General features: G+C 41.1%; 1 protein-coding gene across 7 annotated transcripts; it reads left to right on the forward strand.

The window, feature by feature from the left end:
* Window positions 1-346: 346 nt before the first annotated feature.
* CCNT2 (cyclin T2) lies at window positions 347-23,650 on the forward strand. 7 transcript variants are annotated; one of them, XM_038181735.2, is made up of 10 exons: window positions 350-637; window positions 1,135-1,216; window positions 8,706-8,834; window positions 9,924-9,984; window positions 11,068-11,130; window positions 17,276-17,321; window positions 18,685-18,848; window positions 20,771-20,841; window positions 21,069-22,218; window positions 22,317-23,650. In XM_038181735.2, exons 1-10 carry the CDS (start codon window positions 387-389, stop codon window positions 22,379-22,381), a joined length of 2,082 nt encoding a protein of 693 aa, XP_038037663.2. In that variant the 5' UTR covers window positions 350-386; the 3' UTR covers window positions 22,382-23,650. The 7 variants fall into 7 exon arrangements, with proteins under 7 accessions (XP_071896815.1, XP_038037662.2, XP_038037663.2 ...); XM_038181734.2 differs by having other exon boundaries at window positions 348-637; window positions 21,069-23,650; XM_013100324.5 differs by lacking the exon at window positions 350-637 and adding an exon at window positions 663-1,027 and having other exon boundaries at window positions 1,127-1,216; window positions 21,069-23,650.
* The last annotated feature ends 1,147 nt before the right edge of the window (window positions 23,651-24,797 follow it).

Consider the following 24,797-nt stretch of genomic DNA (forward strand, 5'->3'; position numbering starts at 1 on the left):
GCAAGGAGCCAGGTGAATCTGAGCTTCGACGCCCCGCCCGCTCAGCCTCCCATTAATCCCAACTGGGGGTGTAAAAAAAATTAAAGCAAAACAAAACCAAAACATTTTTGTGCGGCTGCCTTCGGCTCGCCCACCCCCTGAGGAGCCGCCTGACAGACCCCGAGCCCGCCAACGGATCTATGCCCCCTACGTCATTTCCGTATTCCAGAACCTGGGCGGCTCCTTTACGCAGCCGGAGAGGGGCCGGGCCACGCAAACGGCGTAACCCCGTCGCGGAGGCGCGGCCGCTCTCGCGAGAGGCGCCGCGGAGGGCGGGGGGGGCGGTGGCGGCGGCTGCGGGCGGGGCCGGGGCCGCGGCCGCGGGGGGGGGAGGGGGCGGCGGCGCCATGGCGGCGGCGGCGGGATCGGGACCAGGCTCAGGCGCGGGCTCCTCAGCGCGGGGCTGTGGTGGCGGCGGCGGAGGAGGAGGAGGAGGAGGAGGAGGCGGCGGCTCCACGGCGGCGTCGCGGTGGTTCTTCAGCCGCGAGCAGCTGGACAACACGCCCTCCCGGCGCTGCGGCGTGGAGGCCGACAAGGAGCTCTCGTACCGGCAGCAGGCGGCCAACCTCATCCAGGACATGGGCCAGCGCCTCAACGTGTATCCCGGCGGGGCTGGGGCTGGGGCGGGTGGGGGCGGCAGCGGGCGGTAACCCGCGGTAACCGTCGTTAACCGTCCCTAACGCTTGTTAGCCGCTGGGCGGGAGGAGGAGGAGGAGGCCGAAGCCCCTTCCTCAGCGGCTTTGTGGGCGGGCGGGCCCCGCGCCGCCGGCTGGGGGCTCCCCCCAACCCCGGCCAAAAAAATGATGAAATTGGGGTAAAACGCGAATGCTCGAGCCCGTATCGCAGCGCGTGTCATCAGGCGAGGAGGGCTCGCGTGATGAATGAGGGGGCCCGCCTGCTACCGCCACGCTGCCTGTGGGGATCCGCGCTAGCGCCCGCTCAGTGCTCCTCAGAGCCGCTCAGCATCGCCTTCTCGGGCCGTTTCCAGGTGAAGAAGCTGTGTTGGAACCCAGGGTTGGTGTAGAAGGAACAACAATCTCATTAGTTACAAACGGTTTTCATAATACCTGCTCTTTCCTTAATCTAGTTCTCCAGATCTCAGCTGACAATAAATACTGCGATTGTTTACATGCACAGGTTTTATATGCACCATTCCTTCACAAAGTTTAATCGGAACGTAAGTACGATTTTACACGTTGTAATAATGTGCCTGTGATTTTGGCATCATAGCTATCAAAGGTTATGTTCCTCTGCTGGATTGCAAAGTTCAATGTGTTTATAGGCCTTCCAGTCTCTTGCCAGGGGTTTACTAGCGGTAACAATACTTCCTCTTCAACTTCGAACTATTTTGTTTTGTTTTCTGCCTCCTAAAGAAAAAAATTAGGCACCATCAGCAAACATATCTCAGATGTGTGAAGAATGCGTTTAGATGTTTTGAAGCTGGCTGATGCTTATGTGCTGTAGTTGGAAGGGCTGATGTGCAGGAACACACATTTTTCTTAATGAAGGCAGTGGCAGAGCTAGCATGGTGTGTCTGACAATTCTGACGTGGTTAGATGTGTATCCATATGGATTATGCATCTCCTCTTGAAAACCAGCATAAATTCATTTCACTACTCCTGTTTTAAGGAGCTTGACAATAAGTCATGTTAGACAAGCAAAATCTGCTGAGAAAATGCTGGTCGTCCTGTTTCATCTAATGAAATGAGCATGCTGAATTTGATTAGTGTGTTATGAAGAGCAGAATTCTTCAGTAAAACTATTCTTTGTAATTAAGTGTTGTTTTTTAAATAAGTACGGATCTTGTGATACTGATTTCAAGAATTCAAGCTTATTTTATGTCCAGAGTACTGGATGTAATAGGAAAAAAACAGTAAAATAGTATTCTAGATATCTTTTGTATTTGTTTTTTTTTGTGTGTGTGTTGTTTTGTTTTTTTTAAGTACTTCATTCTAACTTTGCAAGAACAGTGATGCTGGTGGTATGTCATAAAGGATGACTCTTTTTCAGACCTTGTTTTTTTATGACAAAATAAATTAGGTGTGTGAAAGATGTTGCGATCTTGACCAGAGTAGGCCTTGGTCTACCAAGGGGTGGAGTGTTGCAAACCTTGGTTGGAAATTTGGGCAGACAGTGATCGCAGTTGGTCATAGCGTTAGCCAACTCTTGTGTCTGGTGTTGACTTTATTGTTGTTGGCTGAGCAAATGGGCATCTTATTTGGTGGTCACTGGGGAAGGAATACATAGTAATTTGTAGATGGATTTCAGAGGTGTGTCTAATTATTTTTGTGCGTAATCGGAGATAAATTCAAACTCAGGCAGCAAGCTTGTTACCAAGACTGTAGTTCTTTGGATCTGAGATAAAAGCTAAGCCTATAAATGCAACTGGAGCTAAGTGTGCATCAATCTGAAACACTCAATAGGAATAGCTGTATAACGTGGGTTTTATGTAGTGTTAGAGAGCTGTGTGTTGAACTGATAGACGTATAAACCAGAAGGTGCTCCCCTGAAACAGTTCTCTAGTTGTAGAGCAAGAATAGCACACACGAGAATCAAGTTCCAACAAGCTTTGTAACGAAATACGTCTTTTAGAAGCACTTCTGTACTATATCAAGCGAAGGCAGTAAAGCGCTCATTCCATCTTCTCCCCCTCCGTGCGCTGTGCCACCAGTGCAGCAGTAACCTGGAGCTGCGGAGGCATCTGGAGCTTTCTGGGGCTCTTTGTGGGTGGTTTGTGGACTTGAACTAGGAATGGAGAGGTTGCTCTGCAAAGGTGCCTGAGCAAGGGCTTGTGCTGTGATGCATTGCCTGCTAGATTACGGTTTGTCCTCTTAGCTGGTAATCAAGGATAGATTTAGGTAGCAAGAAGCTTTAGTTGCCGTGTTCTGGTTTTCGCCAGATGCTAGAAATTGCCGGGTCACTTGGAACTGAAAGTACAGTGGTACGTGGATATGCGGTGCCCTTGTTATGAAAAGTAAACTTTCAGTTATATTTGTGAATCTTAACATTTACAAGTTAGCTATGAAATGGCTGAATGCCATGAGAACTCCAACTGTTAAAGCAGAATAAAGTGCATTGTTACATTAAATCTCAGGTAATAACATGCAGCTAAAAGTTGAAAGGAAGTGCGCTGCAAGTTTGCACTCGGTAATATTGATTCATGCTGAATAACTTCCAGTAGTTCTTAATAAGGCCAGGCAGTAGCTTTCTGGGTGTGCTGATGGAGAAATTACTTATTTTCCTATTCTTCTAGAGTGAATGGGGGGCCTCTTTCAGAATTCTTACTCCCAAACCATCTGGCAGGTTCTGTGTTGAGAAACAAAAAGCTAAGGACTGTAATAAATACTTAATATCAAATCTCCAGAGTACTAGGCAAGCTGAAAAATACTAACAGTGTTCATCCACTGCAAGAAGAAACTAGCGCTTGAAAATTAAGTAATAAGGTCCTGCCAGATGGAAGACCTAGCTAAAAAGGTTTACAGTACATGCAGCGTGTCAATCAACGTGTGCATGCAGTGATGTGTATCCTTGGAAAGAAGGGAGCTGATGGGTGGGCTAGAAATTTAGACCGCCTTTAGCAGGAATTCCTTATGATCTCTAATTGAAGAAAATTAGCCTTTATTTTCTTGCCTTATTGGTAGGTTAATGTTTTCAGTTAAGTAACACCCACTTGGGTGTTTGTGGTCCTGTACAGTCGCTGGGTTATGCAAATACATGTGTGTGTCTTACATATAAGGCACGTGCACTTCATTGCTGTTAGTAAACAGGTCTTCTAGGGGAAGCTCATTTACTGAATAACTGTTGGCCTGATGCTGTTCTTTTTATCTTAATTTAATTTTATTCATGAACAATTCTGCAGGCTTTCAAGATTTTGAGGATCATTTGTGAATAGGGACCAGAACTCACAACCGTATTTTCAATCTGTAGAGCCACAGGGCTGGGACACAACAGTTAATGTGGCCAGCGTGTTATGATTGTGTTGCATCTACTGCTCTAAGGACCCAATATCCATATTTTTAATAAATTACTGTGGTTTAGCATTTTGAAATGCTATGGTTTATCTATAGGGTACTTCCAGTCATAAAGAAGAGTGTGTTTCTTTGATGCCGCAGTCAAAGTGCAGTTGCAGTGCTCCAGTATGGTGGAAACTTGCTTAAAGCTGGTCAAGAGAATTGGATGCCCTGACTACTAATCTTCCCTAGCCATGAAAATAGTGTTTCAGTGTGAATCACCTCAGCAGTAGTACAAATCATTACTTCTATTTTTGCAGCTGACCAGGGCATGGTGACTTTGGTTTGCTGAGCACAAACTTTGCCCAAAGATCAGGGAGTGGGAGAGCTTGCTGACTTTTAATGGGAAATATTAGCATTTAACAGTAATACTTCAAAACATCTCGAAAATTAAAATTCTTCTGAAAATACTACGTCTGTGATACTCTGTCAGTTAATACTGTGTAGGAATACCGCTTGGTAGAAGTGTACTCTGCAGTACACTGATTTCAAGAGCAGAAGGGGGAAGAATTTGTGGTATGTTGGAAATGAGAGGTAAGGCATCCAAACGGTAGCTGTATTTTTAAATCTAACACTTAGAAGTGCTGTGTGGAATAGCAAACAATTAGTTGAAAATATACTAGATGACGGCCAGTTTTTTTTCTGATATGCAGTGGGACATAGTAAAGTGCCTAAAGAGAGGCTGCGGGAGGAATTTTTCCTGAGGTGCAAGGTAGGTGAGTTGAGTGTGCAGAGTTTGGGGGGAGTTCTTTTGTTTCCTGTTTTTCTATTACTTCCCTGTCTTCCACACCCCATCCAAATTGCAATATTAAAGAATCGACTTTGCAGCTGTGCTAGTTCTAAAAACTTTCATAATATGCACCACACTTCAGGGAGGCTGGTTGTAGACACTTCTGTTTTCAATCTTGCAGTTTAACATAGTTGCTGTTTTTATACAGTGTAAGCTGCTGGTAATTATTACTTTTGAAAAAAAAAAAAAACAACTTGCAGTTCTTTGTTGCTCCAACTCCATAGAGTGGCACTTGCAGCTCCATCATAGACTGAAACCACTTAGTATCTTGAGCTGCTGCACATCAAGCCTAAAAACATACTACTATTTGTGTTAAAAGGGAGAAGGAGTTCTCAGGAAGCTGTGTGCATGCTGCAGATGCATTCTGAGGTTATTCCAAATGTCTTCATTGCAGCGAGACTTTGTACAAGGTGTCTGGTACTTTTTGTGTCAAAAAGGACTTGTACCACTTCTACCAATAAAACTTGCCATATAATGCCCTTTGACTATCATAATAATAAGGATTGTGTGTTTTGTATTTTTATTTCATTGGAACTTGATTTCTGATACTCTTAGCTAGTAGGAAAGTGGGATTTAACTTCATAAATCATGTGTCTTCTGAAGATATTTCTCAAGTCTTAAATATTTTGGATGTATTTTGGAATATTTTGGAATAATTCACTTTAATTATTTTGTTTTATATCAAATGAGGATGGTCATGTAGCAGAAAGCTTACAGCTTTGCCAAGTCTGTCTTTAATACTGCTTTTTTTTCTACCTTGCTTTTTCTGCCATTTTTGAGAAATGGAAGTGGTTGAAGCCTTTATGAGTAACTTTGCAGTTAGACACTTAGCAAGTGATGTGTTCTTCACTGAAGAATTGCAAGCCGAGTCTGAAATGTTACTAGGATGTCTATTTTCCTCAAATACCAAGGGAGGCAAAAGTACTGACCTACTCTAAACGGGGAAAGCGAACCCTAGTTCTAGACAAGACAAAGACCTGAAATCCTTTGGCCTGAAGCCAACACTTCATTAAGTAAGTAGATAATTGTGGCGTACGTAGGTTTCTGATGAACCAGAGTTAAACGCCACTTAATCACTTTGAATTGTATAAACATACAGAACTGCTTAATGTAAGGTCTTGGAGATCAGGGATTACGTGGAGACTTCTTGGCATGATCTCAGCCTTTTCAGTGTATTAGAAAATATCCAGAAGTCAGCCTGGTGAAGGCTGCGCGTTTTTGGAATGAAGTAAAACCTTGATGCGGTCAGATGTAGAGTAACAGCGAGCGAGAGAATTTGCTGATAATTGAGTTGTGCAGCTCTTCGTTGCTTGGTTCTGAAGAATTGGTTGTGAATTGTAAATATTTTCTATAGTAATAGGTGGATTTTGTTTTGTTTTTCAGAAAAGTAAAATGTGGAAATGCCCTGTATAGAATTTGGAACAGAACCACAGACTGGGTAGAAATAGGCCTTGTATTTAGGTGTATTTGACTTAAATTTCTATGTGAAGCTAGGAGAACTAAGGCCTGAATGCAGCAACCTGAATGGTGAGATGGCAGTGCAGGAAGGAGAGAGAGAAGAGCGTAGTTGGGTTTGCTGCGTAGAGGAAAACAGCTTTTGTTGTCTTCCTCTCCAACTGTGACTGCTGACTCTCTTGTTTAAACACAAAAACAACTACTAATAAAAACTGAGTGGTCGTGAAGGCACGGGAAGGATCATTTTATCTTCAAATGAAGCTGCTTCACACTGTCCAGGCTGTTCCTGATTCCATCCACTTCATGACTCAGTTTTCCTCCCTCAGTGATTCCACCGAGCTGAGTCCTTCCTATGCCAGGTTCAGTCATCACAGTCCACTTACTGCAGCTCTCTCTTGGGTAAAAAGTGGAGCCTGTTCTAGTTAGGTAATGCCTCCTCGTGTCTGTACAACATCTTGTCAAACTTGTTTCCCTAAAACTGTTGATTCTTAACTGTTCTCAATTTCCTTTCTTCTCAGTAGTTCGCATTTCTTTGGCTTCCCAGCCCTGTCTGCTAACTTGGGTTTTCCCAGAAGCTCAGGATTATGTTGGAGACTGTAATCTTTAGCATCAGGTGTCAGCTTTGGATGTGACTGCCCTTACATGTGTGTACTACTGTACTTCTCCTCAAAGCTGTTGTTACTTCAGCTTTCTGAACTCCAGAAAGTCTTTCCTTCACATGTAATATTTAGAAATTTGTCTCCTGGCTTAAGTGAGGCATATTTTAAGTAGTACAGCCCTAGGAAAGGGAGTTTCTTCCAGAACTTCATGTCTTTACTTCAAACAATGTGGGTATGAACTTCTCAAAAAATGTTAGGATCTTAAATGTGAGTGCTAATGTGGCCTGGTTCAGCACCACTTCACTTCAGGCTTTTATTTCACTCGTTCGTAAGGGTCAAGTTACAAAGTCCTTGAAGAGGAAGGAGTTTTTGGTCTCAGTTGTGAGAATTTGCTGCCTGTGACTTGGTGGTGGTGGTTTGGTTGTTGTTTTAGAGCACTAGGTTTTTTAATAGCACGTTTCTGTGCATCAAAGGGTATCACCTTCCCAGGGTATCAATTCTCCTCGAGTCTGCCAGCTTACAAGTTCTCCTTAAGATCTAAGTGGACATTTCAGAGTGATTTGAGGAGCCTTTAAATGTATCAAGGGAGCACTTGTTGCCTCTTTAAATGTAATGGGTAATCATTAAATGTTCAGTTCTAATTAGCCTATTGCAGTTTTTTGTATATTGGGAATTTCATACCAAATGTTTAATTTTGGCATAACAAAGAGCTACTTACAAGAAAATTCTAGGGGGAAGTATGACTGCTGTTCAGCTCATTCAGTCTAATTGTGTGTGGGCGCTGGATAAAAAATCCAGTACCTGCACTATTGACACTGTGCATCAATTACATACTCAACAAGCAGCTATTTAAATTCCTGAAGAAATGCTTAATTTTAACCAATTCGATCTGCTGATATCTACATGAAGATTTCTGCTGTCATCTTAATTCATGTTTAACACAGACAACTTCTGCATACAAGGAGGACCCTGATTCTTTTCAGTCATGTGTGGTTAGCCATGTTCCACGTGTAGATAAATCAGTTATTCTAGCTGACAGCTAAGCATCAAAACTATTTTAATTGCAAAATCCTAGGTGATACAGCACTGAGTAGGTGCTTTGCTGCCAGCTTATGACACCTAGAGTTGTTTTTTTTTTAATTATCTTTAAATGTAACTTGTAGTCGTTAGTAATATCTGATATAACTGGTATTTTGTGAATCTTTGTGCTTTGCTCTCCAGATACTACTGGGTGTATAGCAAAGTTTCTAGGAATAAACTTCTGTGCCATCAGTGGCTGTGCTAAGAGGTTACGCTTACTATGATTATACTTCTATAACCTATGTTTATGTAACAAACTATTTTCCTTAAAGTTCTCTGCCAAGTTGCTTGCTTTTTAGGAGAAACACATGCTTGCAGAACCTGAGATCAGCAGTTCTAGCTCGTGCTGAAAAGGTGGTGTGACGGCTCACTAATGTACTAGGACTTGGATGAGCTTTCTCATCGAGTGTTTTTAACCTGAAAAGTCACTTCTGGTGTGGCTAAATCTTCTGGACCAAGTCTGTGATTTTTGTGTTGAACTAGAATTAGCTTGACCACAGACATCTCACTCAGTGTAATGTTGCATTTATGCTACTCCTTCCACATGGTGCTGGGAGGATTGCATTACTTATAAAATAAAACATGATCGGTTATTTTTACCGTGCTACATGATTTCAGAACTGTTTAAAAAAAATTAAACCTCTAAACCTTTTCTAATTACTTGTTTGTGTTCTCCATAAAAAATAAAGTCCTACTTGTAAAAAGTTAAATCTGTGTGTTTTTCTTCTTCAGATAATATCTCCTACGGCATTGTTCTTGGCTGCAAAAGTGGAAGAACAGCCGCGGAAACTCGAACATGTTATTAAAGTAGCACATGCCTGTCTTCACCCTCAAGAGCCACTACTGGATACAAAGAGTGATGTAGGTGGAAGTCATGGTTTTAGAGATAATCAAATGACGCTTCATCTGATGAGTTGTTACATTGTCTTGACTGGATTATTGCTGTCTGCATACTAGAAAAAACACCTGTGTTTAAACCATTCAGATCTTTTGTATTACTTAATGTAACTAATTGAGGACTCAGGTATCTGTGTTATGACACTTGGAGGGGTTGCTTCACCTTAAACTTGCATTATTTTTAAAACTTCCCCATGTGTAGTAGAAATCTTGATGAGACATTAAATGAGAGGTTTCACGCATGGCTTTGTGAGTTCCATACTTCGTGTAGAGAGTTGAGGACGCTGAGTATTCCTCTCTCTCAGCCAGAGGCTGACTGTGCTGTTGTCTACCTTCTGTTTTAAAGGATGCCATGCAGGCAGTCAGCTACTGTCTCTGCTGTACATTGGTCTTCCTTCCTTGATTTGCCAGACTTTGTACAGCTTCCACTTACTTCACAGTTTCCATTTTCTTTCCTGTGATGAAGCTTCCTGGAAACAACTGTGAGGAAGTATGGTGGAAATGCACCAGAGTTGCTCTGCTGGAAGGTCAGGCTGAGCTAGTTATACCCCGCTGGACCTGAACTGACATATAAGCTATTTGCCATGCTCCCAGTTCTTGGAATGACACATGGAGGTGTACTATATATACGGTGGAGCCCAGAACACAGGCCAACTGGGTATCTCCAGCTGTATTTTAAAGTACCGAAATGGAGAACCTGCGTAGAGATAGTTGAGTTTGTTTGCACTGGCAAGCCTCCATAATGTACATAGCATTCCTCATCCTCCCAACGATGCTTTGCTGGAATAACTGTGTAAGATTGAAATGAAGTAAATCTTACTGTGAAAGATGGTTAGGCTGCTGTAACTGAGGGATAACTGAATTTACAGTGAGGCCTATACAAGTAGAAGGAAGTCTTACTGCAGTAAAGTATTCTGAATGCTCAGTGCTCACTGGCATGGGTACTGGTCTTTAATTTATGTTGATAATGCCAGTGTTCAAGTAGGAAGTGTGTAATTGAAATTTTGAGACGATAGATGCCTACGTCTTGACGTGTTTGCTTATTTGTTTCAGGCATACCTTCAGCAAGCTCAAGAGCTGGTTATACTTGAAACAATAATGCTTCAAACTTTAGGTATGTCTTTTTAAATGCCTGTTGTGCAGCCCATTTGCCATGAGCCAGTCATGGGACCCAGGTAGCTGGATTTTTGATGTGCCTTTGGTATGCTAGAATTTTACTATTTTTTTTGTATGCAACTTCTGACCTGTGAGTCTAGTTTTATATCACCAGTTGCTGTTGTGTTCACTCTGGAGAAAAAAGGCATACCAATACTTGTCAAATAAATGTTTCTGACAGTTTGATGGAGTAGAAATGTATACCCTTCCAAATAATGTTATTCCAAAGTAGTAATTGTGTTACTTTACACAACATAGCATGTGCTAGGTCAGCTGTGTGTGTTCTGAAGCACTTGGCAAAAGCTTTATATACCAAGTGCTCTTCCCTGTTTTGCCTTTCAATAGAAAAATACTATCTAGTTGAGCAGAGTTGTTACCTCTGAACATTGCAATTTGTAATGTAACCATTTAATGGATTCAGGTAATTCCAAAATCAAAAATGCAGTGTTCTGATAAGAAACTTTTCTGGCTTTAAACTAACATAAATAGAGACAACTACAGCTGGCAGCCCTGAGAACGTTGACTTACTAAATACCACTTTGAGTGTATTGCTTTAAAAAAAAAAAAGGGAAGAAAATAGTAGTGACCTACTTCTTAAAATAGCTTAATAAACAAAGGCTTTTGAAGTGACTGACCTACAAATTGACTTAATTGGTAATCTCATAGATGGAATATGTTCAAGCCCCAGAAATGATTGAATAAAGCAGACGTGTGCACACATACACGTTTCAGTGTCTGTGATACAGCTCATACTGATAAGTATACTAGAAACTGTTCGTGTATGTTCAGCCTGAAAAATGCAGTAACTTCACATATTCTATGTAGGACTTGAGGGTAATGCAGGGATGTTTTACTAATTGATCTGGAAATGGCTCTACCATTCAGAAATACAAAAGTGCAGAGTAAGAGACAGTTAAATAGTGTTATATGATCTGCAGTGCAAAGGTTTAGTAGGTATTAGGTCTCTGGGGGAAGGAAAAGGTCTCTTTTTTATGGTACAGATGGAAATGTGTAGTTCTAAAACATATTCTTAACTCTTCAGGTTTTGAGATTACCATTGAACATCCGCACACAGATGTTGTGAAATGTACGCAATTAGTGAGAGGTCAGTGGCTTTTATCCCCTTCTGTAAGCCCTTTTTTTTTTTTTTTTACGTTTCTAGTAAAATTTATAGGTGATGTTATTTGTGCAATATGAACAATTATGTTGTCCAAAGAGTTTGTTTAAGGCTAACTACTAAAAGTTTGATCTTAACCATTACAGTCTGATGAAGAGTCCAGTTCTTTGTCCTTCATGAAATTTTCTTTTGCTTGCTTAGTAGCTTTGATTGAATAATCTGTTCCATGTTCTTTCAAATAACAGAGCAATTACTAGTTGAGAAAGAAATTCTGGGTTGATTTTCACTCTGAAGTAGCTTTACAAAATAGTAATAAAGTTAGTCTTTGTGCTGGTTGATAGCTAACAGTAGCTTTCTACCTTAATTTTTTTAGGTAATGAGCTGTGGGATAAAAGGACGTGCTTAATTTGGATGGGGTGGTAGCAAACCTCCAACCTCTGGTGTTTCGTATCCTCTTAACTTACATGCAGTTCATTAACGTGACTCTAGCTAGAAATCTGTTTTGTTCTTTATATCTAGTATTTTTTTTGTTGAGTGTTGGTACACCTTCTTTAACTCTTAAATCAGTTTCCTTTAGAGTTCTAAAGAGCTTTTCATAAGATGGAGGATGAAAAATTGATTTTAAGTGCTTTTTCAATTGATCGCCAGCTTTTTCACTTTGATCGTGTTCTTGAACTGGAAATTATTAGGCTGTAGTTGTTGATCTTTAGTCATTAGTTGTTGTTGACATTGAAAAATGCGAAGTTAAATGCTTCAAAGTTGTTTTTCTCCCCCCCCTATAAAATGTAGGAAAGGTAGGCATAACATTATCATGTTAACTAGATCTGTTTGCTAGTAACTCTAGAATTAAAGCTGTTCTTTGAGAGAGAAATATTTTGTTTCCCGTTTTGAAGTAGCTTAGTGGTGTAGTGTCTTCAGAGTTTGAGGAGAGCTGGTGCCATTTGTAGCTTATTTGCATATAAAGTAGCTTTATTGCAATTCTTTAAGAAGATTCTTTGCTTTCTGTCCAGATTTGATTGTGACTCAGTGCATAAGTCTGATTGCACCTAGTGTCTCAGTGAATCAGCAGCTCGAAAGTTCTGTCATGGTTTTTGTTTTTTGTTTTTTTTTTTTTCAGCTCTTGGTCAGTATAAAAGTTAGCACACTTCTTGTTGATTTCGTGTGAGCCCCTGCACTTCAGCTCTGTGTCTTAGGGGAGTGGGAAGGGGTGATAAGCAGTATGGTAGATTTCCCCATTAGCAAGCGTGTTTTCCTGGAGCTTAGAAGAAGAAAGGCATATGTTACATAAACTTCATTTCTTTTACTCAAGTACATAACCCTCTAAGACAGTTCAGCTCTTTCCTGTGCGTTTTGCGTGCTGCTTTTGTGTACTAACACAGTTCATACACTGAAGGTACATGCTGCTTTTAGTGCTACTTTTAAAACTTGACATTTTCAAGCTAGTATTTAATGTCAGTGCAGTTTAACAAAATACATAAAATTCAAAATTATATGAAGTCTTGAAATCTGAAGACTGCACTGAGGGCTGAAAATCTACATACCCCAAGAACTGGCGCAAAGTGAATTTAATACAACAGGTGCTTGAAAACCTCCTGTCTCGGGTAGGCATGCTTCCTGGTGTATGTACACACAAGTAGAATTCCTGGCAGCATATCCCCCTCCTAGGGGTGATATGGGCGGCAAACACAAGGCTTGAATAACTCATTTAAAAAGCATGAAAGAAAAAAAACAACATATATTAAAAATGTAGAGCATGAAATCTATAATCACGCTCACAAGTAAAGTGAGTAGACAATAATTTCCATAGAGCATCCGTTGAATGTATTGAGTAAATAGAGATGGACTTTGGGGCACAGTGATAACTGTGGCATGGTTTTAGTTCTCAAAATCTTACTTCTTGGACATTACGTTGTTTTAATGGAAGTGAGTGCTACACTTAAATATCCAGTCCTGAAGCTTTCCATAGATATCACAAACTGTTGTCAGTGTATGATCCCTTTAGCCCGAAGGGCTTGACTGAGAAGCTGAAGAAATTTTAAGGTTTCTTCATCCAGTTCTGGTAATATGCTGTCTTGGACATGAAGTATTATTCTAAAGGGCAAAGTGATCCCCTCTTATATTAAAGGGGATTAATTTATCCGGGACTATTATGATTAAAACTTTCAACTGTGTGTTTGAGAGGAGAAGGAAGGGAAGGAGATAATTTGGCTGACTGAGCAGTCAAAAGAGAGGCTACAAGGTAGCTGAGGTCTGTGGCTGTGTTTAACAAGGCTCTGGCTCAGCACCTGTGTGTTGAATTGCCGTGTGGTGAGGAAGTGCCCTGGTGCCTCAGAGAAGCTGGCTAAAACAAGTTTAACAAAGGTGCTAAGAAACGGGCTGATTCCTATATTAATTCTTGTTATCTCGCATCCAGGATGGTGCGCTTCATGCTCTCACCTGTAGTAATCTGTAATTATCTTTAAGAAATGGGTTCTGTTGCTGAGGCTCACAAGTTCTAGCCAAGTCCTTTGTCAGATGACCCAGTGACTAATAGAGGCCTACCAGAACAAATTCCTGGAAGCTGAACTAGTGAGGGGGACTTGGTGCAAACAGCCATAATCTGCTTCAACGTACAACTAAAGGAAAAGTTGAACCCTTTGTCTCTGTTTGAAGGGCTGTCTGAAAGTAGTATTAGACAAGACAGATTGTCAGTAAGGGGTAACTGGGAAGGTGCGTAGTGACTCGTGATGCTCAGGCATGAGGTGTATCTAATTATTCATTCTGATCTTCAGAGATCCATGGGTGCGTTAGATTGTTCCATCTGTACAGCTTAGGCAGGGTAGTGGACAAGGAAAGGTGTGGGCTCAGTCTTTTTTCTGCACCGTTCTTCCTCAGTGTCGAGAGACTGAGAAGAGGAAACAGGGCCATCGTTCCTTAGGTCCTCTGAGGAATCTGGGGCAGTGGATCTGTGAAGGCCTGTTGGCAAGCTCCAGTGCCCATTCCATGGATGCTCTGTGCTGAAGAGGAGAAGAGGGGAAAAAAAAAAACTGCTCCTGGTGTCAAACTACCTTTACTGGCTTGCATGCTAGTTCAGCAGTGAAGCTGCCCTAGTGCTGAGACCATCGCAGTGTTCTCTTAAGCTCTGGGGCAAAATCAAGTCTGTTCTCAGCCTCCTGGTGGAGCTTGAAGGGGAAGAATCTATATTGTTATCCACGTCTTGGGAAGTCTTCAGTCATTCCTTTTTCCATGTTGGTACACGACACTCTTTTGGAACTGAAGATTGGATCACAAGGATTTCTAGGATTGTTCTTGCTGCTCTGCAGGTTATCAGGTATCTCGAACACCCGTGATCCTTACTAATCTTTTAGAAGTTGCAGTAGCAAATTCTGCAAACATACCGCAGTGTCTGTGTGCGCTGCTGCTGTTGGTTAAGTCAGGCTGATAAAGGCTGCAGAAGAGGCAGTGAATCTGAACGAATATGCTTTTTCAGAGGGTACTTTAAGGAAAACCTAAATCTCAGTGGTGTGGAGAGATCTTAGACTCCAGCTGCGCTATCGGCGGCCTTCACATTCTGAACTTTCACCTTAGGCTTTCACAGGCCTGTTCCCAGCATTTAAAAGCTTCCAAGAGAGAAGCCACCAGGACTGCTCAGACCTGAACACCGTGGCTGCCTCCAGTCCTTTCCAGCAGGTGTCTGCCTACGTAGCTCCATTCAGAGCCTGTGGCTTTTGTTTTCTTTTTGCTCAGAAGGATTTCGGCAACCTTTTCTGTCTTTTGATAATGACTGGCATATCTGCAGCCTCCTCTTTCTGGGGATGCTTGCCTACATTCCCAGGGTCCTAGGCACAGCAAGCCACCATACTCCTAAGGGTGACTTGCCAGTTGCGTTTTCGTGATTATCTCAAGATCAAAGATAGCGTGAAGAAAAGATTCAGAATGTCTTGGAATTGCATCAGCTGAACTGTGTGGCCATGTCCAGTAAGAAATATTTTGGCTTCATGTTGGTAATTTCTTGAACTCAGTAGCTTTTTTGGGATGTGTATCGAGACTGCAAGTCCTGATTGAAAATCTTGATTACTAATTAAGTAATCCCCTGCCTTACAGTCACTTCTGCAGCAGTGAGACAGGTTAGGTGTTTTTAAATCACTCCTGAATGATAAAATATAAAACTGATTGTTAATGGCTGCTGTCAGTCATCTGTCCTGAGGCTTGTGAGTTGTAACAGACCAGCTGTGCTGGCTTGTTTTAACCTCTGCACTTCCAGATGATTTTAGCTTGGAGATGCACTTCACACAAAAGGAAATAACAAAATACAGGAACCAAGATTGATTAGCTTTTAGTGGATAGATTCTGCTAAACCAAAGTTGTCCCAAATGTAAGAGTTTGGGACAGTTGTTCTCAGTGGTGCATGGTTTTGGCAATGTTGATTGTTTAGCTGTAAGCACATTGAAACAAGTACGATACTGCCTGTAAGATAGGTTAAGGTCTTTATCACATTGACTTTTTGTTGAGGCTAAAACGTGTGTTTCAAGATGTGATTCTTTTCTTCCAGGTGTGTGTTTTGATTTACTCAACTTTGAAGCTGATGTTAAATAGAAGTTTTCTGGCATCTGCTTTTCCTCCTTTTTCAGATGTGCCATTTCAGTGAGAGTAGAGATGCTTCTTGGTCTGGTCCCAAAATTCAAATACGGTGTAACTGTACAGAACGTAGATGTGATTGAAGAGCTTTTAAACATTACTTCGATGAAAATTAAAAGCAAGATATCAATTCCAGTCTTATTAAAGCATTCTATATTTTCATTTGTTTTAATAGTCTCATTTCACATTGTTAATACTGCCTGGTACTTCTGATGGGAGGGAGAGGAAGTTGAACATACCTCTCTGGCATAAAATTACCATTATAGTTTGGAAACTAAATGTTATAGTATAATGTTGTCACATAGCTCACCTTCTGATTATTATGGATTAGTAAGATCTGTGTAGCAGTGGTTCCTGTTACCTTGCTACTTCTGTATTCTTTTCTATTCTGTGTTCTGCCCAGCTGTGTAGTGTGAAGACAAACCTGATTTACACCCTCTGGCAATCATCCCATTTTTAATACATGTTCCTTAAATTAAATTTTAAAGGCCATTGCAGTGTTTCTCAAATTTAATAGAAAGGTCACTTTTAAAACAAAGCTTTGTGACAGTGTACTCTTTGACATAAAATTCAACAATGCACTTTCTGCAGGTAGCACTGATTTCAAGTGGTAGTGTCAAAGTAAGAATTCAATGAAGGCTGCGTTCAATCCTCGGTTTAAGCCATTGTGCCCAGCTATCCCATTATGTACGTGTTACAGTAAGTCCTTTACTTGAGTGAGGATCACGGGGGCTTTCCTGGTAGGGTTAGTGCTAGATGTTGTAGCAGTGGCAGTCATTGGCTTGTCCTTTTTGGTATGTTGAGGTCTTGGGTTGTGTGTTTGGTTTGTTTTTTTGTTTGTTTGTTTTTGTCTGGCTAAAATGTAGTCATTTAATTCATATTAGACTTTTCAACGGAGGTTTATCAGAAATGTGTAACAAAATGCTATGAGCGCTGTGCCCTTGATCGGGGGAGCAGAAAACTTGCCTAGTTTTGTTAACCATCTGTCTTGGGAGCTTGCTGTGTTCTGAGGTGCTGGGGGAGAGACGTGGTTGTGTTTAGGGGGTGTGGTGGGTTCTCCAGCTATCCCACTGTGTTCTCAAAGGGCAGAACTTGCGCTGTACCAGGAACTGGCTTCTATTGACTGCCTTGCTGCAGTATGCAGGTGGGGCAGGGTTACGCTGGTGGGCAGCGTAAGGTGAGGGTGGGGAAGCAGGTGTGCCTAGAGGAGAGTGCTGAGGCTTTTTTCTAGAGGAGAGTATGAGGCTTTTGTGGGGTAGATAAGCAAAGGGGAACTTTGTTCTGTGGGTTGTCTTGGGGGGCAGAGTCAGGAAACTGAAGGACTGGGCCATCTCCACTTGCTGAATGTAATGGGCACGTCGGTATCTTGGAAAGATTTTAAAGGCTAGCTAGTTAAATTCAAATCAGTTCTGTGAAAATAGGAAATGGTGCTTATGGAAGGCAAAATTGCTTCAGTTTTGGAATAAACAGGAGTTAGAGTAGATGCTTAATCTCTCTGTTTTTCTTTTTCTTACAGCAAGCAAGGATTTGGCACAGACATCCTATTTCATGGCTACCAACAGGTTGTTATCCTGAACCTCTTTGTTGCACTGTTGTAGCACACTATAGCTTCCTTTACTGCAGGGCCCCCTACATGTGTCTTACCCTTGTTGCAACAGGAGACTGGGCCATCTACAGTGGTGGTACCTTTCTGTTTGCAGTGCGGTGTATTGTACAAGGGCCTGACGGCACAAAGGGGTTAAATGCACAATGAGAAGTGTAGTGGTGCTTTCTGATGACATTTTCTCGATTGTGAGTGCATAAGTCTAAAATTGGTAGCCTGAATAGCAGCTAAAGATTACAAAGAGATAAACTTAACCTAGAAATTCGAGCATCTTGGTAAGTACAAAACTATTTCCAGTTTACACTTGTAGTTAATGGCAGTTTTCTCTTAACTTTAAATATATTGATCCAATCTTAACTTATAAAATCGTAGTGGGCCTAAGATCTTTTCAACCAGTTGATTTTTCTTTTCCAATATACTAGAAGTAGTCCAATGTTCTTCCTTTTAGAAACAGCTCTTTAAATTTAATATACAGTTTGAAAACTTAAGTACTTGTATTAAATTTAAGTTAAAGGATTCCAGATGGGGATTGTATATGGGTAGCCTGTTGTAGAAAGATAAAATTTGAGAGCAGACTTCAGTATTGATTTCTTGATTATTCCAATTTATTTCTTGCAAGACAACTTTGAGCTTTATTTAATCAGAATTAAACTGTATGTAGCTAAGTTTTAAGTAATATCTACTACTGGTTGGTCAGAAGTCTTCCAGCCAAGCATTTTCTGGGGGTTCCTTAGCGGGCAGGATTCTGTATTTGAAGCAGCTGTTAAGATAAGCTGTGATAAAGTGGTGATACTGAACCAATGCCTTTGTGCTGGTGCCAGCTGGAAGCTGAAGCTGAGTTCACAAATATCACAGGTTCTGGCCTAGTTAAAGCTAAGCTGACAAGTAATTCACTGGGCCTCTGTCGAACTTGGGTGTACCTTCATTTACTAGACTAATTTGGAGGCTGCATAATGAGCTGTATGGTGTTTTGTTTTTTCTTTTTTTTACTGTAGGTAGAATTTAATTGACCATATTATACTAATTTCTTTCTTAGTACTTAAGTACAGTATAATAATTGGTAAATTTCTTTACTGTTAACCACGCTTTTATAGAAAAGGCAAATTAAACTTTCTGCAGATAAATGCCCTATCCTTTGTTTTGTTAGGGCAGCAAGATATATTAAGAACTTAATCCAAAATATGTTCCTTGAATTAATGTTTAACTGCTGTTACTTGACAAATTATCTTATGCTGTGTGTTAATGGTTGATTTGTTGTTGTTTTTTTTTTATTTTACATGTTTGATTTCCTTTGGTTCCTCATTATGAAATTTATGCAACAGTCTTCACCTTACTACATTCTGTCTTCAATACAAGCCTACGGTGATAGCATGTGTGTGCATTCACTTGGCCTGCAAGTGGTCTAACTGGGAGATTCCAGTATCGACTGATGGGAAACACTGGTGGGAATATGTGGATCCTTCGGTTACTCTGGAATTGCTGGATGGTAAGTAGTGCTGCCTTTCCACATCTGAGTTTCAAGTGCTTATTGATAATGTCCCTAAGAATAGGAGTAGAGCATAGTAAGAGCATAGCTTTAAGCCTAAAATAAGTTTCACTGACTTCGTGCTGAGAGTCCTCAGGTATGAGGAAGGTATAGGAGAGGGAAGAGCTTAGGAGGATAGTTCTGAGACCCTTCTGATTTCAATATGTAAGCTGGGATATGCACAGACCTTTTGTTAGGTACAGGCTAGAGGTTGGCTTTTTAGGGCTTTCCAAGACAGGGAAAACAGATAGAGGAGCATCTCGGCAAATCCATGGAATCCAGATAATTTTATGTACACAGGTGTTCAAGTGTACAGTGTCACTGAGACAGCCGTTCTTAAAACTACATAAATCTAACATCAACAAACATAATTCTGTGTTAACGTAAGCAGAGCCTATGATACCTCAAACTCCTGCAGAAATAGTTTTCTTGTTGTTAAATGGCTTCTTTCAGGAAGAAAACACGCTTAGAAGACCATACGCCTAGACGTCTTACTAGCTTTTGTTCTGACCCTGCTTTCCGTGTTGTTACCCAGTACTACCTGTGTGCTATCCTATTGCTCTGTGGATTATAGGGTTTAGAAGGCAGAAATGGCACTTACTGCAGTGGGGCCTGAACTTACGGCCTTTGTAGCTGCCTTATGTAGGTGGTGATTTCTGGGGGGCTCACATCCATTGGGCTTTGCTTGTAGTTCTAGAGCGAAGAATTATTTCAGAGAGGTGCTGATGGAAGCCTCCAGGCGTGGTACAGCCCAGCATAGCTCCCCGTGACGTGCTCTTCCTGTTGGCTGAGCTTTCATTTCTTAATGGCCTGAGTATATTTTGAAAACGCAAACCAGAGTAGGTGCCACATGAATCACAGCACCTGAGTGAGCTTGAAATTGCAAGCTCAAATGGCTCTGTCTTAGGATTCTTTTAAGCTGTCCCTTCAAATTCAGCCACTACCCTGCCTTCTCAGCTGTCTGTCGCCTGTGTGTGTTTGGTAGGCATGCATCCTTGTAATTTTTAAAATCCTGTGAGATGTGTGCTGCGAGCCTGCAGTGACCACTGCTTAACTCTGTAAGTGTCTGTGGAGCTGGTGTCTGAAGCAAAGATGTGGGAGCAGACTGAAGTGGTGAGGTGCTTTTGCACTTAGGAGCAACTTGGTTTGTGACCTGCTGTGGGGTTCTGGAGGAGCCAGTTCTTCCAGACCTGCAACAGAGCCACTCTCCCATTTGAGTTCTGACTGTACCTAATTTATTTTTAGCTTACGAGTAACACAAAATTTCAGTTGAAAGTATTTTTGTTGCAGCTGACAAGTGTAGAGCCCTAGGTTTCCTTGCGGGCCTACTAATTGCAAGGACTTTTTTTTAAACACAGCCAGCTGCTTTGCCTTGAACACAAATGAACTGAAACCTGTTGTTTAAAATAGTGCTTCCTACGGTCCCATGGCTGATGTTTTGCCCAGATCTGTTACTGGTTGCTCCTGAAGTTCAGTGAAATGACTGAAATGGTGACTTAGAGGTTTAGATTTTAAGGGAAATTTAACGTCACGCAAGAAATGCTTAAGCTGGATGGCAAATGTGTTATTTTAAGAGCTGCTGTTTGTACAGCTCTAGAAATTTTTGGTCTAATAAATACAGACTCTGCAAGAGTATAAATCTTAAACGCGGATCTGCTTTTCAGAATGCATGTAGTGGTTAAAGCCTGTTGTGGTGAAATACTGCAGCCATTTTTGTTCAGCACTTATCAAACAAGATTTTTGATTAAATATCAATTCAAGTCATGTGTAACCTGTACCGCTAAAGCAGTATGCTGTTTGTCTAGAAAACTGATTGAAGGCAAACCTGCTTATTACAGAATCAGATATTTTATATATTTTTTTTTTGTTGTTTTTCTACCCAGAACTAACGCACGAGTTTCTGCAAATACTGGAAAAAACACCTAGCAGGCTGAAGAGAATTAGAAATTGGCGGGTAAGAAATTTTCCTGTAACAATTTAGCCAAAAGGAATGATGAACTTGTAGGAGAACTATGAATCAAGGGAAAAAAAGGAGGTTTATCCTGTTTGTTCTTTATTCCTGTAGCTGGACTGGGGGATGAAACCTTGAGTCAGCTTTTATCCTCTCCTTTGAGCTAAACTGGATGTTCTTTACAAGTATTCTAAGCTGTGTATTTTCTCACTTGTTTCCTTTCTGCATAGGCTAACCAGGCTGCTAGGAAACCTAAAGGTGATGGGCAGGTATCCGAGAACTCGCTTCTTGGCTCGTCTTTGGTCCAGAATTCCATTTTGGTGGATACAGTTACTGGTGTGGCCGCAAATACAAGTTTCCAAAAACCATCGACATCATTTCCTGCACCGGTACCTCTGACCTCAGGAAGTATTTCTGTTCCAGATAGTCATGCACCTGAAAATTTGGCAATACTAACAACAGGGATGCCAAGTACCTCATACAATTTGGCATCCCACCAGGAATGGCCTCAGCATCAAGAACAAAACAGGACAGAACAAATATACTCTCAGAAACAGGAGACATTACCTCCTAGTCAGTATAACATGAACTTCCAGCCAGGGACGTCTGTACAGCTGCACTCGGGAGTACATCACAGACCCGACAAACTTGCCGAGCATTCTGCTGTCAAGCAAGAGTATTCTCATAAGTCAGGAAACAAACACCACGGACAAGTTGCTGCTCCCGTAATAATTCCTCAGAAAATGTCTCTGGATAAATACAGAGAGAAACGCAAACTAGAAACCCTTGAATTGGATGTGAGAGAACACTACGTAGCAACCCCAGGCGAACAGCCACACAAAAAACACATGCCGGCGCAGACAGCCAGCAGTGCTTCCGTTACGTCTCCTATTAAAATGAAAATCCCCATCACGAACGCAGAGAAGCCTGAAAAACACGTGTCTGATAAAAAAGAAAAGGGAGGCTCGCTCAAACTGCGCATACCCATCCCGCCCACAGAAAAGGGTGCCAGTAAGGAGGAGCTGAAAATGAAAATTAAAGTTTCCTCCTCAGAAAGACATAGCTCATCGGATGAGGGCAGTGGAAAAAGTAAGCACTCCAGTCCACACGTTAGCAAGGAACACAAGGAGAAGCACAAAGACCACTCCTTAAATCGCCACCACAGCATGGGTCACAAGCACTCCCACTCGCACAGTGGCAGCAGCAGTGGCGGCAGTAAGCATAGTGCTGACGGCTTAACACCGACTGCTCTGAGGAGCCCCGTTGGCCTGAGTAGTGACGGCAATTCCTCTAGTTCCGGCTCGTCAAGGAAGAGGTTACACAGCAACGATGCTTCTCACAACCACCACTCCAAAATGAGCAAAAGTTCCAAAAGTTCAGGTAGTTCATCTAGTTCTTCCTCTGTTAAGCAGTATGTATCCTCTCACAGCTCTGTTTTTAACCTTCCCTTACCCCCTCCTCCCCCTGTCACATACCAGGTGGGCTACGGACATCTCAGCACCCTCGTGAAACTGGACAAGAAGCCAGTGGAGAACGGTCCTGATGCCCATCACCAGTACAGTACAAACAGCCAGCATATGGACTACAAAGACACATTCGACATGCTGGATTCGCTGTTAAGTGCCCAAGGAATGAACATGTAGTCGATTCTTAGGTTGTTTTTCTTTTTTTTTTTTAATTTAAGAATTGTTAGAACGGAAAACTTCCTACTCTAGCAGTGGCAACACCAGCTGTTGCTGCCGTGGTTTCAGTATATGTAAGTGCTGCTTTATCCTTCACTCTGAAAAGAAGAGGTATAGTAAACGAGTCTTTATCTCCACATATGATAGTGTTATAAATACTGTAATAGCATGGAAGGTGCAAAAAATCTCAGTATTTCTACAACTGCAGCTAAGAACAGTAGAATGAACGTCTGCTTTTAGGTGCATAGGATGCCTCGAGCATTGATTATTTATAATTTTGAGTACCGCAGCCACAACTTTTTTGTTGCTTAGTTTTTGAATGAGTGTAATTGTTTTCTTGTGTATTTATACTGTATGTATGATTTGCATGTTTTGAAGATAAAGGGATTAAAACAGTATACTGACAACTGTTTACAAGAAAGTGGAGAAAAATGTACATACATTTTTGTATGTTTAGATATACCATAAATACTCAGGATTGGAGCTGCTTGTAAGTATAACAAAATACACATAACTTTATTTTATCTTGTCAGAGTCCATCAGTTACCCAAACCGAGATGGCACTTTGTCTTGTTTATCTTTATAAACTGTAGGCCTTATTGGAAGCCACTTAAAAGGGACACTTCACTAGAGAAGGTATCCAGTACCATGTAGGGTCTCCACCAGACAGTATTACCCGCGAGGCAGGAAACAGGGTGGGCCTCTGCTTGCTGACTGTGGCCAGAGCTTTGAAATGTCCCTAATTTCTTGAAGGAAAAAGGAATTAAAATAAAAGTTTACATAATATCTTGATGTGAAGTGCATTTAAATGTTTATTGGCTTGATGCAGTAAAATAGACACAGAGCTGTTAATAATGGTTATGTAGATTTAATGTGACTTAACTGCAATTCCTAACTGTCATGGTGGGAAAATCATCTTTTTTTAAGAAGTCATAATTTATTTTAATAGTAAACAGGAGTCACTGTTCCCATTACCATTTCAGAATAATATCCATGTTCTGAAATCCAAAAAGTGTACTTGTGTGTGATGCCATATTTCTTTTACAGGTGAATGCAGTCTTCACAGTAAATAAGAATAAAACTATTGATATCCCAACTTTATATTCCAACAATAAAATAGTTATCATTGATTCTGTGCATTGTACTTGTCATTAGTTACCAAATTGGAAGATACTTGTTCTGTTTTTTCAGCTCTGTGGGGAAAAAAATCAGTCTCCCAGTTAAACCACTAGCATACATTTTTATCTGCCTGCAAGTGTCAGTGTTACAGCTTGTGTGCTCTTTCCACAGTGTTTCAAAGTATATGACAGGTGTGAATGTTCACGTGTTCTCAAAGCCAATACTACAGCTCAGCCTGGATAAGTGAACTGACTTTCTGGGTTGTTACTCAAAACTATTCATAAGCTATGAAGTACCTCAACACAAACTCAGTATATGGTAGCAACAGACAGTTCTTAGTCACTTATTTTAACTCAGAAGCAAACAGGATGTGAAGTAGGCTTTTGCTAGTTTTGCTAAGCCACCTCCTTCACTTCGTGCTTGTGTAATTCTGTCATCTCAGATGTCAGACCCGGCACCTAGCCCTTCCAGTTGTGTTACTCAAGCGTGCTTTAAATGATGAAAACTGCTCAAAACCTACCCAGATGGTAGTTGCTGTATGATACAGGTATATCAATTACTATGTAATACTCTCTTTCCAGTAATGCAAACGCTTGTAATTACTTGAATAAGTTTTATTTGAATGAACTATGGATACTTTTTTTTACACTAAGGAATATTTAAATGGAAACCTGATGGCATCTTCTGCTAAATCTAACCTGAAATCTTGGCCCATGTACAAAACGCAAAGCTGTCTTATCCTTACTGTGGTTGATTTTCTCTGTTCAGAATGTATTTAAACCCTTTGTTACATTTCTGCATTGTTGAGTATTTTCTATCCTTTTGTAGTCTGTTTCCTTTCCATCTCAGCTCTACTCTTAGATCTGGCTTTTAGCAAATGTAATCTGCATTATGTACTGTCCTAGGCTATAGCATGGGCAGATGGATGAAAAAGCAGTAAGTTGTCTACATTTTGTCTTTAAAGCACTACACTGCTCTTCTTTTAAAGCACTACACTGCTTTTCAAGTCTGTTTAAATAGTTGTGCCATTAAATGCATCTTACACAGCCACTTTGGATAAGCAATATATTGTACTGTAAATATAGCAATTCCTGTCATAAGTTGGAGTTGAAATGTCTGGATGATAACTAGTGCCTGTCTAATAGAAATTGGAAAAGA

The sequence above is a fragment of the Anas platyrhynchos genome, chromosome 7 (assembly GCF_047663525.1).
Source record: "Anas platyrhynchos isolate ZD024472 breed Pekin duck chromosome 7, IASCAAS_PekinDuck_T2T, whole genome shotgun sequence".
Classification (NCBI taxonomy): Eukaryota; Metazoa; Chordata; class Aves; order Anseriformes; family Anatidae; genus Anas; species Anas platyrhynchos.

Bases quoted from the DNA above. Each gene is read 5' to 3' on its own strand.
- CCNT2 (XM_038181734.2), top strand. From the start codon at position 387: ATGGCGGCGGCGGCGGGATCGGGACCAGGCTCAGGCGCGGGCTCCTCA. The intron at 1,217-8,705 runs GTAAGTACGATT...TTTCTTCTTCAG, and splicing joins TCACAAAGTTTAATCGGAAC to ATAATATCTCCTACGGCATT. The intron at 17,322-18,684 runs GTTGTTATCCTG...TTTATGCAACAG, and splicing joins TATTTCATGGCTACCAACAG to TCTTCACCTTACTACATTCT.